Source organism: Chiroxiphia lanceolata, chromosome 12, assembly GCF_009829145.1.
Source record: "Chiroxiphia lanceolata isolate bChiLan1 chromosome 12, bChiLan1.pri, whole genome shotgun sequence".
NCBI classification, from domain to species: domain Eukaryota; kingdom Metazoa; phylum Chordata; class Aves; order Passeriformes; family Pipridae; genus Chiroxiphia; species Chiroxiphia lanceolata.
In genome coordinates this window covers 20,089,219-20,106,608 of record NC_045648.1, presented here as the reverse complement: position 1 = coordinate 20,106,608, position 17,390 = coordinate 20,089,219, and the positions used below count along the sequence as shown (strand labels likewise).

At 44.8% G+C, this 17,390-nt stretch overlaps 1 protein-coding gene across 4 annotated transcripts in view; it reads right to left on the bottom strand.

Annotated features, from left to right (window-relative positions):
• Nucleotides 1–17,390, bottom strand: part of RORA (RAR related orphan receptor A) — a 358,029-nt gene that overhangs the window by 61,339 nt on the left and 279,300 nt on the right. Inside the window, exon 1 of one of the 4 annotated variants that reach the window (XM_032700481.1) lies at nt 12,870–12,954. The exons of the other annotated variants lie outside the window; for them this stretch is intronic. Coding sequence (XP_032556372.1) covers nt 12,870–12,900 — 31 coding nt within the window. The 5' untranslated portion in view covers nt 12,901–12,954. Of the gene's footprint in view, nt 1–12,869; nt 12,955–17,390 lie in introns of those variants that run through there. 4 annotated transcript variants of the gene reach the window in all.

Sequence of the window (17,390 nt, the reverse complement as noted above, 5' to 3'; positions counted from 1 at the left end):
TGTCCAAACGAGAAAACATCAATCTGTTTTCCCTGTAATGTCTTCCTCAAATCGCCAAGAACTTAATGTTTCTGAAGGGCCAAAAGTTTGTTGTCATTGCTTTTTCTTCCTCCCTGGTCATGGGGACTTGTCAGGGCACACGTCCCATCCCACGATGGAAATCTTTTGCTATTGCAACGGGGCAGAACAAAGGGTTTGATACAAGTTTTGAACTTATTTCTGGAACAGTAATTTGTTCAGGTGTTGTCACGTCCACCCTGATCTCTCCATACCCAACTGCTACACCTCTTTACAGTAATGTTATGGAAGATCCTGACTTTTCCAAAGAGATAATTACAGGCTGCTTGCTGACAATTACTTCCAGTCTCAAAGCAAACAAGACAAACAATGGCACAAATCAGTGATCCATGTCATATCTCAGGCAACAACTTATTATCAAAATAAATATATTTAATGCACAGCATTAACAAAAGGAACATTCTAACAATGTTTTATCAGACACTGTTTTAAAAATATAAGAATATAGTCTAGGGAGCTATCAGAACATCAACTTGAAGGCAGTAGGAAATACTGGGACCAGTCATACCAAAGGTGTTTGTGGCTGTTTTATTGGTAAAAGAAGTGCTGAGCAGGAGCCTTCACAGATCCTCTGTTCCGGCCTCCTGGAGAGTTTTCTGTCCTTCCACCAAATGCAAATGCTCGTCTCTCCTGAGGTGCCCAAATTGTTATTTTCAAGCCTTGATGTCTTAACACAATTCCCAGCAGTTCTTCCTAGCCTTTTACATTCTGACTTCTGTTTACTGATGCACTACTTCTCCAAGTGTAGTAGCACATCAATTAATTATACAGTAGTCTGCCTAATCAGGTTTCCCCAGGGTTTTTAACAGAAACCCTTTGTATTTCTTAATGATTCCACGAGATTGTAACTATTTTTAGTTCTGCAGTAAAAGAAATGAGTCTGCTGACAATACTATCTCCAAAAAAGATGGAACTGCTATTAAAACCGTTGATCCAAGCACACTTGAACTTTGGAGAATTCAGCTTTTGTCTGGATCTTACGATTAACATTTTTGTATACCACATAAGCAGTCAGCACTCACAGAAATACAAATGAAGAAGAAAGACTGGAACTGAAGAATAGATGTGACCTACTTTACATTTCAATATTAAAACAGATACATTCAAATTAATAGCAAAGTCTCCACTGCCTCCAACACAGTGCTACCACCAATTGGTCAAGGCAGGCCAAAAATTTTCTGTGATCAACTTCACATGTCCTGTCTTGTTCTGAAAGAAGACATATGGTCTACATACCCAAGATTACTTGTCGTTAGTTCTAAGGCAGACATCCACAAACTTCCGCTCTGATTTAAGGGGGAATTCAAGAATAAGAAAAAATAACAAAAACTCACCAAACAACAAAATCACAACAAACTACTAAAAGCACAAATCAGCAAAAATACATCCAGCTTTCACATTACAAAAGCTCAGAAAAGCAGCAAAAAAACCAGGTGAAGGTGGAGGACTTTTCCTCTGTTAGACCCGGTCAGATTTTTGACTAAATTTTATTAAGAGAGGTCATAATTAAAAATATGAAATAGACAGCTGCCTTACTATAAAAGAGTTATTCTCCTAGGATCATAGAGGAGTTGATGTTGGAAGGTACCTCCAGACATTGTTGGATGCAGCCCATGCTCAAGGTAGGGTCAAATAAAGCTCAGGCTTGTGTCCAGTTGAGGTTTGAGTATCTCCAGGAATGGAGACTCCACAACCTCACTGGGCAACTTGATACAGACCTTGACCACAGGCATAACAACATAAGTCAGGAAACAGATCTCTGGCTTTCACTGATGTCCTTTATGCCCCCTGCCCACCCTCCCCCCAGCGATGGCACTGCTGTCCCCACACTGCCCCCCATGCCTGCACCCCTGGGGCCCAGCACAGCAGCAGTGCTGTCCCCACAGTGACCCCCAAGGCCCAGCACAGCAGCACTGCTGTCCCCACAGTGACCCCCAAGGCCCAGCACAGCAGCACTGCTGTCCCCACACTGTCCCCTGTGCCTGCACCCCAAGGCCCAGCACAGCAGCACTGCTGACAGCACCTACGGCCGACCCCGGGCACTGCAAGGCTGGACTCTGAGACACTGCTTTTAACTCCTGGTCATACCTATTCCCCAAATCAGAAATGAAGACGTGCCAGAGATCATTTCCACATTAGGAAAGCAGTTCTTTATAGCGTTCCACGGGGACCTGTCTGCAAGGATGAACTGTATCTCTATACAGTTCCTTTTGTCCTGTATTTGTTCTTTGATGTACAAATATGCCACAGACTAAGCGGTGATCTCTTTGATGTTGAACTTTTATACTTTATTGCAACTAGCACACTTACAAGAGGAGCTGCCAGTCATTTTCCCTTCTAAACATTCAAATTTCATGAGGCATTTGCTTTATGAGTCAGATTTCTTAGTAACTTGTTTTCAGAATTTCCACAAGAAGTGTGCTACTCTTCTGGAATGATAACTTGATTAAAAACCAAGATCTGATCAGGTTTTTCAAGTATTACAAATTAATACAAGCATTGGCTAATATATCTGAATACATTTAACATAAAGTATAATTACCTACTCAAGTCTGTATTTCCTCACTCTCTTTCAGGTACTTTGAGTCTCCAGCAGTGACCAGGAGGAGTTGCATTGGGAACAGTGTAATGCCAAGGCATGCGTGCAGTGGGACCTCTCTGGCTTCTCTGCCAGCCTCCAACACTACAGTTCAGGGACTTCCAGAGCCAAAGGCAGCCTCTGTAGTACAGTTTTCCATACTGCAGTGTGTATACATAAAATTCCAGGCTGATAGTACCAAGGCAGATTAAATTACAAAGTTAGTTACTTCTGTGACAAAACAGTAATCAACACTGGCACAAATAACATGTTAGAAAGTGCAAATTTACCACCAGTAAATGCTACAGCTTTCAGTGGGAGACATAAAAAAGCATTTCCATTCTGAAGCACTTCTGTGAGGACTTTTAAATCAATCCTAGGAGCTGAAATTCTCTGGAGTGAGATTTTGCCATTCACAAGGCCTCTGCTTTAGAGTGACCTTTATGTTTGGCTATTTTTCCCTTCTGTAAGTATAAACACTGTAGCTGAGAGGGAAAACATCAGAGGAAAATTAGAATATTTTGGAACAGTGACAGCAAAGAGGGAACATTTCCCCATGCTAAGCTCTAGGTTTCCACAACAACATCAGTACTGCTCCTGATGCCCCTCTCCAAGCCAACTAGTTTAAAGGTGTATGATCAGGGTACTGGCCAGAGAAATGCACTACTCTGAACACTTTAATTTCAGCTTAAAATTTTAAAGGGAGAAAACCATACAATACTTTTTAGATGGTTTTACTAAGTGAGAAAAAAAAATCATTTAAAATGAAACAGATCTGTTACAGACACCGATTCCTCCTTTTCAAGAACATCCAGCAGCTCAGCAAGGGAAGTGTTAATAGCTAGCAAGGTGTATGTGAAGGAGGGAGCACTCAGCTCTAGCTATGCCAGGCAGCCAGGTGCTGCACTCAACCTTTCTGGCTGAGAAGTGCAAAGTTAGCCCCAGAAACACCAGCAGATTTTTAAGAAATCTGGATAAATTGAGCCAGCAATACTGGAAACGTCACATTTTCAGGGACTTTTCAGGTCAAGGCTAAAGTTAGTTGTCAGCTCTCACCCAGATTCTATCACATGCAGTAAAATAACCCACCAAGAAAAACCCAGGGGTGAAGCACTGCTGGTGTTACTGAGAGGCTGCACACAGTGTCCGTCAGAGCATCCCGGGCAGGAGGCAGGAGGGAGAATTTTGCTCCTCCTTGAAAAGAACAATAGGAAAATCAATTCCTTGATTTAGCTCCCTGTGCTGGCCCCGCTCCAGCCCCTCAGGCCTGAGTGCCAGCCCAGAGGCACGGCCTTGCCCTGCTGCTGCTGCCACAGGTGCTGCCAAGCACTGCTATCGCCGAGGAGCATCTGGGCAGGGAGGGAGGAACGCTCTGGGCCTGCTTCCCTCAGCCATTTAGGAGGCGCCTATGGATATGAGGCTTCTCAAATGAAACATCTCTCTGGCTCTTTAATTAACATGTCTGGCTTTTTTATTATCTGTTGATACAAGAATCACTCCAGCAGTTACAAACAGCTCTATGTAGCCATATTTTAAGCAAATATTTCTTTATATTCAGCGCACCCACGATACAAGAAAAACTCTCCCCAAAGCTTAACACAATACACCTCTGTCAGTGTGACAATTGCAGGGAGTGTCCCCTGAAGCTCAGCTACTGCAGACCAGCACAACCAACCTACCCCTCTCCGCCTGGCACAGGGTGAGCCTGTAGCAAGAGAGGCAAACACACCTCCAAAACTCTGGAGTGCTCCAGCCTGAGGGACCAAACCAGGCCTAGGACCGGGCGGTAGTTTCACTCACATTTATATTCTCCAAAACTGGTGAGTGATGTAACATCCATCATGCCAACAATCCTACAGTGAACTAGGAGGAGGTAGTCCAAGGAGGGGAAAAAACAGTGGCAATCTACAACGTGCAGTTTTCTGCAGTGCACAAGACGGGTTTATTAATTCCCAAATCGAGCTTCAAGTAATCACTATAAATTTACTAGAAAATGTGTATTTTCCCACAATAGCTACTCTGACAAATCAAACACAGACAAAGATGAGCTAATTAATTTAGCTGAATGGGAAAATGCGCCCATTATGAGTAGCATTACAGTTGATGCAGGAAGAGAGCAGCTACTGCTGCTCCTGTCAAGTACTAGAGCAATTTATACCATTCAAATTTAAGATGGAACTAAAGCATGCAAATACCCATGTAAAGAAACAAATGTTCTGATGACCAGGGATCATTTTTCACTGGCTTTTTACACTCCACCTAGACTAGAGGCTTCAAGCAAAGAGCACTTGGGGCTCAGAGAGAATTTAACCCTCTTTTGGGGTGAGAATAAGATAAATGACACTTCCAATCATGTCCCATTAGGCACAGGGCCAAGCAGAGGAGGCTGGACAAGAGAGTCCTTCTCTCTTCAGAGCCAGGAGAGAGGTAAACATCAGCTCATGGAAGTTCTAGGCACACTTAACCCGTGGCACAGCACCAACTCCGGACACCCGTGGCAGCCTCACAAGAGGGGTGAATTAAGTGCCACATGCAACAAGAACCTTATTTCTAATTTGATCATGTAAATTGTACGAGGCCTTAAACAGCAAATGACATTTGGATGAAGGGAGAAAATTGCTGAGCCCAACTTTGTGATGTTTTGAAAAAAGAGGTTGAAATTTTTTACCACAGACACATGCCCAAGCACAGCCCTTCCCCTTTGCAAACTGCAGTGGAGACTGAAAACACAAGGCCTTGCATTCAATCCTATTTCCACTGCTCCACTTCATCTATTCTGAAATTATATCATATTTATATATTATATTATATAATTATAAATATTTATATTATATTTAAACTTAAGACAATTCTGTCCAAAATACGAGTTAGCTGAAACAACCACAGCTTTCAATGGCATTTCACATGCATGCCACCCAGCCTTTTGAGACTGGTGAACTAAAGCAGTTCAAAATACCACCCCACCTCACTGGTATAAACTTGGTACACAGAAAACCTCAATGCCCCAGGTGTCTCTCCCTTTTCCCTGGTGCAGGGAAGTCAATGCACCGTCAGAATCAAGTACATCAACCCTCAGTATCTGCAAGAGCTGGAAGCAGAAGCCATTGCCATATTGCCCCCTCCCCATTTCATGCTGTTAACAAAACAGCAGCAAGAATAACAAAGACTTAAGGGCTTCTAGAACACTAAACAAAGAGCACACTGCAGCAGACAGTGTGTGCAAATGGTGACAGGACCTTTTCCTTTTTTTAGTCAACAGTGCAGAAGGTGTTCTCAATATCCCAGGTGTGAGCAGAGGTGGCAGGAGGCCCCAGCACGCCCTGCTGGGCAGGGTGCCCGCAGTGCCTCTGACCAGCACCACCTAGAGCCAGTGAAAAGCGAGCCTGGCACGCAGGAACGTGACCCATGGTACCCTGCCAACCAGTCAAAACTCCAGTTTGTGGTCCCTTCAGTTTGAAGGAACACTCTGACAAACCCTTTGTCACAGTGCATCTGGTTATGTAAAGATTTAATGTCACATTTCCACCCCCTCATTTGAGAATGATCAACTTCTTCTAAAGTACATAAATAAAGAGTCATGCAGTTGGTTTTATGAAGCACCTTGTCCCAGGATTCAATGGCAATAAATAGCACAGTATTTCAAAGAACACAAACAGTACACAATAATTACATGGCTGATACCCTATAAGTATGCTGACTATTCTATTTGCATTGTTCAGAAATGAAGAGGTTAGACTTATTTACATCCAAGCAGCTTTAATTAAGCTTTGAGATAAATGCTCTTAAAATGAAAGCTGGGATGATTATACCTCTCTCGACATTGATTTTAGCCTAGATGGCTACGGATGGAGCATGACAAAAGGCCCAGAGAAGGCCCAGAGGCTGGAATCACACAAACAGAGGAGCCACAAGGGATGGGTCCTGCATCACTCCCCATCACAAAGGAAAGAAAGCAAAAAATGCAGTGAAATCAGGACCTTGCTGAAGGTAAATGCTTAAGAGTAGTTGAGATGAACTGCACCCAACTACAGAGAACACATGGGCTACATCTGACACTGAGGGTAGAGACTAACCCACACCCCAACAGTGCTGTGGGGCCCCCAGACTTCTCTGGGAAGGACTCTTGCTCTTCTGAGAGCTTTAAATGTCCGAGATTCACACCAGCCTGCATCCAAAGAGCGCAAGGAGCATTAGCCATGGCAGAGATCTCAAATGCACGGCCAGAACCAGCTTCGGCTTCGTGCTCCCAAGGACAGGACACGTGCGCCAAGGGAGTGGTGGAAGGATGTAAGAGATGCTCTGTCACTGACACTGGACTCACACTCTCCTGCATTCCATTTGCTCCTGTCAACACGAAGGCTTCACCTTCCCCAGCACCAGAAAGGGATGCAAACACTAATTTAATGACGTTTGTGCCCAGAAGCGTGAGTGTGTGCTGAGCTGTGCAGGCAGCCGTGCTCCCAGCAGAGTGGGGGCACCTCACGGGGCTCTCTCCAGCACTGACTCTTCCAAGTGTGTCAGCGAGCTCCCTGCTGCAGCTCACCCCCACTCTGGAGAGGGGAACAGCACGACACCCCATGAGTCACCGCCGCCCTGAGTCACTCCCTCGTGTTCTCAACATAAGGTGCAGGCAATTGGGAAGGAGCCTGAAACTGCTCCGAGCTTGCCAACCTGGATTCTGCAGAACTTCTTAGCCTAAATGCCTCCAGCAAGAAAAGTGAAAAAAAAAAGCCACAAAAAAAGTGGGCAAACTAAAGACTTTGTTAACCACAGGCAGGTTACAGGATGAAGCATAAGAAGAAAGTCCATCTGCCAGATCCCCTGACAAGGCTTTCTGCTTCAACTTTCCAGTCTGTGCATTTTTTTTCATCCAACAAGCAGAGGTCTGCACTGCGCAGAGTCACCTTTTTCGCATAACTTAGTTATTCTTGGAGGACAGAATCCTCCCCTCCCCTCTTAATGTTTATTGCAAAAAGGAGGAAAAAAAACCCCTGATCTTCAAAAGGAAGAAGACAGTTTCTGCACCATTAGTTATGTGCATATCCCTTAGATATCAGTCCTCAAGGAAAAGACAAATCACAAAAGGAGAAAACTACTGCTTGCTTGATCTCAGAAGTTATCAGCTGTAATTGCAAATTACAGCTCACAGATAAATACAAGAAAGGTGAATACTTTTTTTCTTTCATTGCAAATGAAAAAAACAACAGAATAACATTCTAAAATGTATCAAGTCTGACTGTAATAACATTCTTGTCGTATGCAGTTATTTTGCACACTACAAAAACTTATCTCATGGGAATGCAAAGAAAAAAAAAGAACATTCTGCATCTCAACTTCCTCCAATACTAGATACAGAAATGCAAAGTCAGACAACATTGAACGTATCTGCTCAGGAGAGACACAAGGATGTGCCAATTTCAATTTAGTACCTATAGTTTACAATAAAATATACCAATTTAGAATTCTGTTGTGTAGTCAAGATGAAATACTAACAACCCTGCCAGTAATTAGCACGTTATAGTGATCGTTTTTATACTGTAATGGAGGCAAGAGAAGCAAGAAAGAAGATTTAAAACCCCTTTAGGTTAAAACTGAGTGCTACATCATCCTAGTAAAAAAAAGATCCAAACATGCAAGGCTCTGTAATGGGGAATGACTAAAGAAATCAGTCCTTTCCATACACAGTGGGGAAGTACCTGATATAAAGAGGACTCAGTTCTTTACCACTGTCTCTAGACACTACGCCCCAAACCAATAAATGCCAATACAAACATTCAGCTCCCCACTGCAGAGCCACCCTGCAGAGCTGCAGCCATTGCCCTGCACCCACTGAACCAGCTGGATGTGTCCCTGGCCCCCACATCAGCCCACTGAATAAAAGAGGAGGATATTTCATTTCTGTGCAGAGCCCACACCCCAAACACCAGCGACGCTCAACTACCCACCTCTACAACCTCATCCCTTTGGGATTTATACTGTTTTGTTGTTTAAAAAAAGATATAGAAGTCCCTGTGTTGTGTCCAAAACCCACTTGAGTTCTGCCCCAATTATTCAGAATTACCCTAGAAGAATCATTTTTAAGACTGCATTCCCAGCCAGTGGGAACAGGCTCACCATTTTAGCTAGGAAGGAGCCACACATAAGTTTCAAGAGTCTGATCTGCTGAGATGTTCAGCACCCACAGTTTTTGCTGACTTAAACAGGACAGATTCTCCTTACTTGAAAGGAGTGTCCCCAACTGAGACTTGTACAGAGCAGGCAACTGCCTTTGATTTTCACAGAGCGAGACATAAAGACAGATTTCCTCCTCTTTTACTTTTAAATCTCGAGAGTCTTTCAAAGGGCCTGAAAAGTACATTTCAGCAATAAACCTCAAACCAATCTTATCCTGCAAATGTAATGCAACAAATGTCTTAGGTACAAGTAAGTCATTCAGATCGGTCCTATGAAATTAAAGCAGCAAGAAAACAGTCTCTCAGCTAGCCATTCCAAAGGCCAGATTCTGTTAATATTTAGTCAACAGAAGTTCTGTGCTGGGGTATTTGCTAAATTGGATTTAACCTTCAATAGTGCCACAGTGAAGGTAAATTTAAACACACTTCAATTCGTAAAGCAACTCTTTTTTTTAAGCCTATGGCGAGGTATTCTTTCCATAGACACTTGTTTACTGGTGAAAAACATGAGTAATTACCAAGGTTCTGGCAGGCTGGTGCCAAGATACACGACAAAAAACACGTCAGAAGGTCAGGCTTGAGAGCCTCGGAAAAGCTCACCCGCATTAGGCAGGACTGCACAAATCCCTGGCAGCCCTGCCTCCAGCAGCCTGGCTCTGGATGTGGGGGGCACTTCAAGGAAAGGTGCTGCCCTCAGCAAGGGAAATCCTTTTTGTGTGTCCAACTGCAGTTTGGGGGCTCAGAAAAAGTGCAGCAAGATCCAAAAGTCACATGTGCTAATAAGGAAACCAACTGCCTCTTTCCTTCAACAAGTATTTTTAAATGGTTGACTTTTCATTTGGAGACACTGTCAGCAGGAAAATTAGTTATATTTCCAATGATCCAAGCAAACCAATTTTCCTTACAACCAAGCAACAACAGATTCTACTCATCTGGTCTATCTTCCATAAAACAGCAAGAGATTCAACTCTACATTCATACAGCAAAAGGCAGAATTAGTAGCTCAAATGCCACCTCAACAGTAAATGCAACTGCTTGAAAAAGCTTAGAAAATTCACATCTGCCTTCCCACCAGCTGAGTTTTGAAATGTCCATATGAAGGATAATAAACCTACTGCCAGGTTCCCATTCATACTTTATAAACTCATCAGTGGACTGAAATCTCCTGTCCAGGCCTGGTGAGAGTACAAGACAAGGACTTCAGCTCTCACCAACACTGGGCCTGATTCGCCCATCTCCTCACAAAGTAAATACCCAGGAAATGGTCAAACACCACACTTTTGAAACCATCTCCCTCTTTCTCGGGCTCACCTCCTGTTATGTGCTGTCCTGACAACTGAATCCATGTTCCTGCTCCATCACAGAGCATTTCCTCATCAATTCAGAGCACTCAGTACTATTCTCCTTGAAGTCAACCTTGAAGCTCCTGCCAGTGAAGGCTCCTGCCTGAATAAGATCTGTACCAAGGACTATGCTGGCACAATGGGTGGATTTCTTTGCAAACTTCGCTGGTAAGCACATAAAGTTCCAGTCTCCCTTAAAAGTATCAGCTGGGTAACTGCCCTGCCTGTGTTATAAGCTAAGAACATCAGGCTTCCTGAATCCTCTGCAGACTCACAACAATTGATAAATTATTTTTTAAAGTGCATCAATCCAGAAAATACTTATTTAGTCATTACAAACTTTGATGCTTCACCTCTGCCTGTTTTCTTAGAAACAGAGAAGTAAACCCCCCTTTTTCCTCTCTGCTCGAAACCAGAAAGTTGCATTTCTTAACACGCAGCCTGTCTTCAAGATCCGTGTAGGCTCTTCCCTGGACTGGGCTGTTCCCAGTGCTCCAAATGCACTAGAGCAGCTCTGGATGTGCTGAATGCAGCCCAGAGTCTTTACTCATTCCAACCTGGACACAGTCTGAAGACTTGCCAGAATCAAAGAAAGCATGTTTGCCAAAACATTGTGTTGCAGGAAAAATAAAACAACTCACAAATTATCTTCACGTGGTACCAACTTGGGCTATCTGAACAGCAACAGGAAAGGAAATAATACTCTCCTTTTTCACTTAAAAGAGAAAATTAAACTCAACATGAAAATCCCTTACCCTCCTCCAGACCATAATTTTTTGCACTTTAACTTCAGAATTATAAAAGACAAGAAGTGCCAACAGATGCCATTACAGGACAGAGAATAAATAAGATACTCAATTCATCTACACATTTCACATTTTTCCCTTGCACCTTTGAGCTTAACAAACTGCATTCCCTATACTACTACTCTGCTTCTCTCAAATCACAATACTGGACTGTGGATCTATTATTTCATGGCAGTCAGAGGCCCTTTTAAGACAAATGACAACACATTTTCTCCAACTGAACCCTGTCCAGTGAATTAGACAAAGGATAAGAAACCAAGAAAGTTTTTCAACGCACTAGAAAACTCAACATTACGAAACATGAATTAAATGTACTATAGCAGTAGTCTGTAAAAAGTACAAAGACCTAAAGCATTTCCATAATAAAGCCACTAGGAATTACATTTTAAAACCCAAAAGCTGGGCTCTGCCAAGATTTTACATCAGTGCGGAAATTGGTTTAAATGAAACTCCCAAGAGAGTAAAAAATATTTTTCCAAGTTGAATTGCTGTAAATCATCTGCCTGCTCTTTTACAACACACCTTAACTCTCTGTCCAGAAGCACACAACACAATTACACTCTCCAAAATTTTTTCTGTGCTTTCCTCCCTTTCTTTTTCTTTTTAAATTTGTTTACTTGATTTCAGGGTTCTAACAGGTTTATGAGGCGGATGCTGAAAAACTCTTATCAGAATATGTAGAATTCTAAAGGACTACTAAAATATCCATGTAGTTTGCACTTTAAAAAATGCACTTCCTTTTGTTACAGATGCAAGTATTTGAATCTGTCCAATTACATTTTCTTGCCAAATACATTCAGCATGGCTAATGATTAATGAATATAGTGCTTTTCTTTTTATTCACACAGGCTTCTCTCCAAGAAGAAAAGGAAGCCTAGTAATTGAAAATTACTGTCCTTCAACAGTACGCTGCTACTGGTGTGCACTACCTACTGCTCTTGCTAAGTGGAAAAAAAAGGAAACAGTCTCTAGCTGAAGCAGGATTCAGTATTCTTTTTCCAAGTAAATAATTTTTTAAAGAGAAATTTTGCCTAAAAATCCATTTAAATATTTTACAGGGTACAGATTCAGTATTTTAGTGGGGGTATTAAATTCAAATGCCAACACTTATACTCTTTAGATTACCGTGACAGAATATTGCATGTAAATAGGATGTTTTCTTTTCTTCAAATAAATAAAAAAAAACCCTAAACCCAATAACCAAAACTAACACAAACAAAAAAACCGACGACTTTAGAAATGCTGCAATGCGAAGTTCTACGGTGGATCTCGTTTTATTAAAACACAGGGCAGACTACAAACATACCTCTAAACTTTTGGTACCTCGTCAAAAACTTCGTTTGACTCTCCTCAGCCTGACACTGCCCCTCGTTAAGGACTCAAAGCGGCAGGCAGAGAAAACTTAAGGTTTAAAAAAGAAACCAATCGCTAAGTAGCTCTAGCCTTTCCTCTTAATCCAAAGCCTCTGAAAAATGAGCAGCTGTCCGCGAAAACGGCACTTCACCCCATCAGCTGCCCACAGGATGCTGCACGTTCGCCAGACTCGTTGGCCAGAGTCAGACTGTACGGAGCGCGTTTTCCTCCAGGGTTTGCAGACACACCGAACCGGCTCCTCCCCGCTCCGAGCGGCTCCAGCCGCGGCGATCGCGCCCCGTCCCTGCCGGGGCCGTGCGGGCACACGGGCTCTGCCACCCCGCAACAGCCGGGCGGGCTGAGCCCCCCGTCCCTCCGAGCGCCCCCGAACCCCCCGCGCCGCGGGGCCGAGCGGTGTCAGCGGCGCGGGGAGCGCCGAGGCCCCGGAGCCGCCACCGCCGCCGGCCCCGGGCTGCCCCCGGCCGGGCTCGGGCTGCCCCCGCCCCGCCGCTCCCGCGGCTCCCCGGCCGGCACCCACCTTTCATCGCGGCGAGCACAACACACATCATTTGTCGGGGGCGAACGGAGCGGAGCGGAGCGCGGCAGGCGGGGAGGCGGGGAGGGGAGGCGGGACGGGCCCTCGGCGCGGAGAAGCACCGCGGCCGCCTCAGCAGCCGCCGCCGCCTGCCCGCGCGGAGCCGCGCCGCGCCGCCATCCCCCGCCGCATATGAGGCTCCATGTGACCCGCTGACACCGCGCCAGCCCCGGCCCCCCGCCCTGCTCGCAGCGCCGGCCCGCTCCGCTCCCCTCCCCGCCGGGCCCAGCGGCGGGCGGGCCGCGCCGTCACGGGGCGCGGGGGCGGCGCCGCCCCGGGCCGGGCCCGCCCTCCCCTCACACGGCAGGTGCCGAGCGGGGCCGCTCCCGCCGCCGCCGGGACACGGACACGGACACGGAGCCGGACACGGAGCCGGACACAGCGCCGCCGGGACACGGACACGGACACGGACACGGGTGCCGGCAGAGGCAGCAGCGCTCCGGCAGTACCCGAGAGCTCCGCCAGCTCCGGCCCCGCTGTGCCCGCTCCGCGCCTCAACTTCCCCAACCCCGCCACCACCCCTCGTGAAGGATCTCCAAGTGTTGTTTTAGGTAAAAAATAACCCACGGCGCTGTACGCTCAGTAGTCGCTGACTCGACCAAGCAGAGCGGCATTTACGTTTTAAATCTCCCCGGTGATGTGTTCGTGTTCTCTCAGGATTTACCTGGAGCATCACACCACTGCTGGAGTTACTGCCATCTGTTCTGTAGCGTCAGATGTCACTGTACTGTCGGGTTGCGAGGTGAACTTTTGCATTCGTGGATATGCACACATCCACACTGCAAGGGGGACAGTGCATGACAACACACACACAGACACAAAACTAATCCAACCTGCTCAAAACCCCCACACTCTGCTGAAAATTGCATTAACAAAGCCAATATTTTTTCCAATTACCATCTTAGCCACTGGAATAGAGCATCACAAAATATAAAACCACAAAAAAAACCCCCACTGATGCATTACAAGCTGTTTAAGAGGGAAGAGAATATAACATTTGATCTAATTTAATCAGAAGTATAAGCATTTAATGAAAATAAGACAAGGGAAAATAGATAAACACAAGCCAGAGGAACCACCTTAATATTTGAAACAAAGCCCTATATTTAGAAAGCCTTTACGAGATGAGGACACTGAAACAATCTGTTATTAAATAGCCCCGAATGGCTAATTCTTACCTATTTCTTTAAAGAGTTCCTAATACAGTATGATATTATTTAAATGTGATTTGATCCAGGTGTACTTACCATTTATCAGTCTAGTCCCGTTAATGCAAAATACTGTTTTAAATTTTCCTTATTAAAAAAAAATAAATTAAAAATTCCAAGAGCTAATCTGGTGCAGTAGTGTACATTTAGCAGATACCTTTGTCATAAAACTTTTGATCTGTACTCACCATACTCATTTACATTAAACCATTCCTACCAATAGCACATGTATAGTGAGATACTGCTCACAAAATGTACAGTGGCAGATCTGTTCCCAGATGGGTTTGTGTTCGTGAGTTTTATCCATTATGCAGCACATGTTGCAAAGTTACAATGTGCTTAGAGGACATTCTGGACCGAAGCAAATACCACTAACGGTAGTGCTCAGGGCTCTTCAGAGCCTGGAAGGTGCTGCTTTTACACAGGGGCCAACTGTGGAATTCAGAGGCAGCCAGAAAGCTTGGAGCAGCACGGGAGAAAAGAATGATGTCTTCATGTATTGTAATGCAGAGTTAGAGCTTTGTAAACATTTTACTCTGACACAGCAAGTAATGTCAGACCGATGGCCTGAAAAATGTCACAGTCCATTAGCACTACTTGTCTTGTCAGACATTTAACCTTAAGGTACACAACATTACGTTATTACTGATCTGTATTTGTTTCCAGTCCAAGTGAAATGCAGCTGGTAATCTGGAATGACATCTGATGTGCTAAACGGCTCCAATAATAAGCAGATGACATAGATTTTGCATTCTTACAAATGCCTTACAATGGTTGTTTCATAAAATTATAGAAGATTTGTCACTAGACATTATAAGTGAGAAGAGCATACCTAAAATAGTCTGTTATTTGTTATCAATATCCCACCTAAAGCCATCTGCTGACTTTGGAATGTGTAAACACATCCATTCGCACCGGAGTTTTCTCTCTTAGTTTGACCTCATTATGAACATTCCATCCAAAATCCATTTCCTCCCCATTTACCAAACTACTGCAATAGTGAAAGTCTCACTGAAGTTCAGACACCGTATCAGTGACAACATACGGACAATGTGCCAGTCAAATAACACTTAGCTCAGTATTACAGTACACTTGACAGGCAATTGCTCTCACTGTTTGTGCAGCAGGGTTTCATTTCACGATGGGAGTGCCTCCTAGTTCCCAAAAGCTGGTACTCTATCGTGCTTGTTCCTTGAGCTTTTGATAAATGCCTGTGAAACACTGCGAGCCTGCGTGCTCTTCACAGCAGTGAGAAACTAGAGCTCTGTTTGCACTGAATTCCTGTACCCACAGACCTCCTGAAGGTGTCAAAATCTATGTACCAGTGGGCCAGACTAACCCTGAGCACAGCGTGTGTTCATCCTTTGAGCCGCCGCTGCTCCAGAACACAGCAGCGAGTCCCAGGGGCACAGCCGGGCCTGGCACCGACCCCGCTGCTGCCCGTGCAGGGAGCACCACTCACGGGCACGGCCCTGCACCTGGGGGCTCCAGACCCCACGCTCTCGGGGGCTCAGCACGGGGCCCTTGTGGCGCTATGGAAATGTGGATTTCCGAGCGTGGGGAGCGGCTGCACGGCCTGACCCCGGCTCTCCCCCCAGGTGGGACACCACCCAGGAAACAGGGTGGGCAGGAGGGCACGAGGGAGCTCCTGGCCCTGCACGGCGCAGCAAAACAAGTCCCAGCGGTCGCCCCCTCGCCTGCCCTCGATGCGCCTGTCCCCAGGCCCGCCACGCCTGGGGAGCCGTGAGCACCACGGGCTGCTGTGGCACAGCCTGAGCGCAGCCACGCAGGAGCTGTGAGCGTTGGAGACGGTGACATATCAACGTTAGAGACGGTGACATATCGTGTAACCTTATTGGGTATTGTTGTGTGTTGCACTGATACAGAAGGTGTGCAGCTTGGCAGCCTAAACCACAAGCCTCCACAACCATTGGAGGGAAACAACTGTTTCTAGAAACCTTTTCAACCCTGCTGGGCAAAACAGAAAGGTGTTAAATTGATAACAGAGAAAGGGAAAACACCTATGGTAGCTATTAGCACTAGTAGTGCTGGAACCAGTATTTAATTGAGTATTCTAAGCACAAAACAGAAAACACTGAAAACCTCTCCACCTCCACCTCTTTTCAAACCTACTGAGCAAAGCAATAAATTCAGCTTCCAAGATGAACCAATAACTACTCATAACTACTTGTTTAAGGACATCCCCAAACAGAAGTAGTTCAAATGCAACTAATTAAAGCAAGATGTTTATGTTGTTCTGACTTGGAACATAAGTGGAGAGCATTTCTGCAGACTGGTGGGTCATGTTTTGTATTCTTCCCTAAGTGAAGCTGCATGGCTAGGCTTAGTTCAGGAAGCATTTTAAAACTAAAATGTACAATTTGAATAATAAATATAGGATGTCACTACCACCCTTCTTCCCCACATAGCACAGAAGAAAAAAGGGCTCTCAAAAATAGAAAAGATGTCATGTAGTCACCTCCTGTCTGAAGGAGGTATATCCACAAAGGGTTGTTATGAAGCTGAAGTTGTCAAACCACTATGAGGTGCAGCATTTACCCACTGCTCTATCACTGCTACAAACACAACTGCATGCAAATCCTCTTGGCAGGGCAATGACTGCATGCTGCATTCTCCCATGGAGATGAAAACTCACTTACTGGAAAGGAAATGTGATACAAGAACATTTCAATAAATCGTCCAGGGCTTCCATGTTTTCAGTTTTAGCAGAGACAGCTTCTTCACTTTGTTAAGATGACCTAGAGCTAGTTTTCCACATATGTTTTCTCTTAAAAAAAGGGCTTAGATTCAGTATAAATTCACATAATCATGCATATTTGTAACTGTTTTTCCGAAGTCTTTGTACTCTTGTAGTGAAATAAGTTCTTTAAAGTATTTAGGAAACCTTGAATTGATTCAAATAGGTAGCAGTAACACTGAGAAGTGTTCAAGTGATTTTCAGAGCTTCAAACATCTACAGAAAATTCATTTATTTTCAACATTTAAAGAGCTCCTCTGAGGAGTTAAACCCTGCCCAGAGAAGGTGAAAACAGCTGCTGGTAAATGGGAAAAGGCAGGTGATACTGAAAACAAAGCCTTTCTCCAGTTGCAACCTAATCACATGTCCTAATGCCAGGTGAAGCATTCGGCTCCCAGCTCACGTTAGGGACGCAGCTCTAGACGGGACAAGAGTTTAAAACACACAAGAAGTTCCAAGCATCAGGAAGCTGTGCTTTTGCCTTTCTGGCTTCTTACT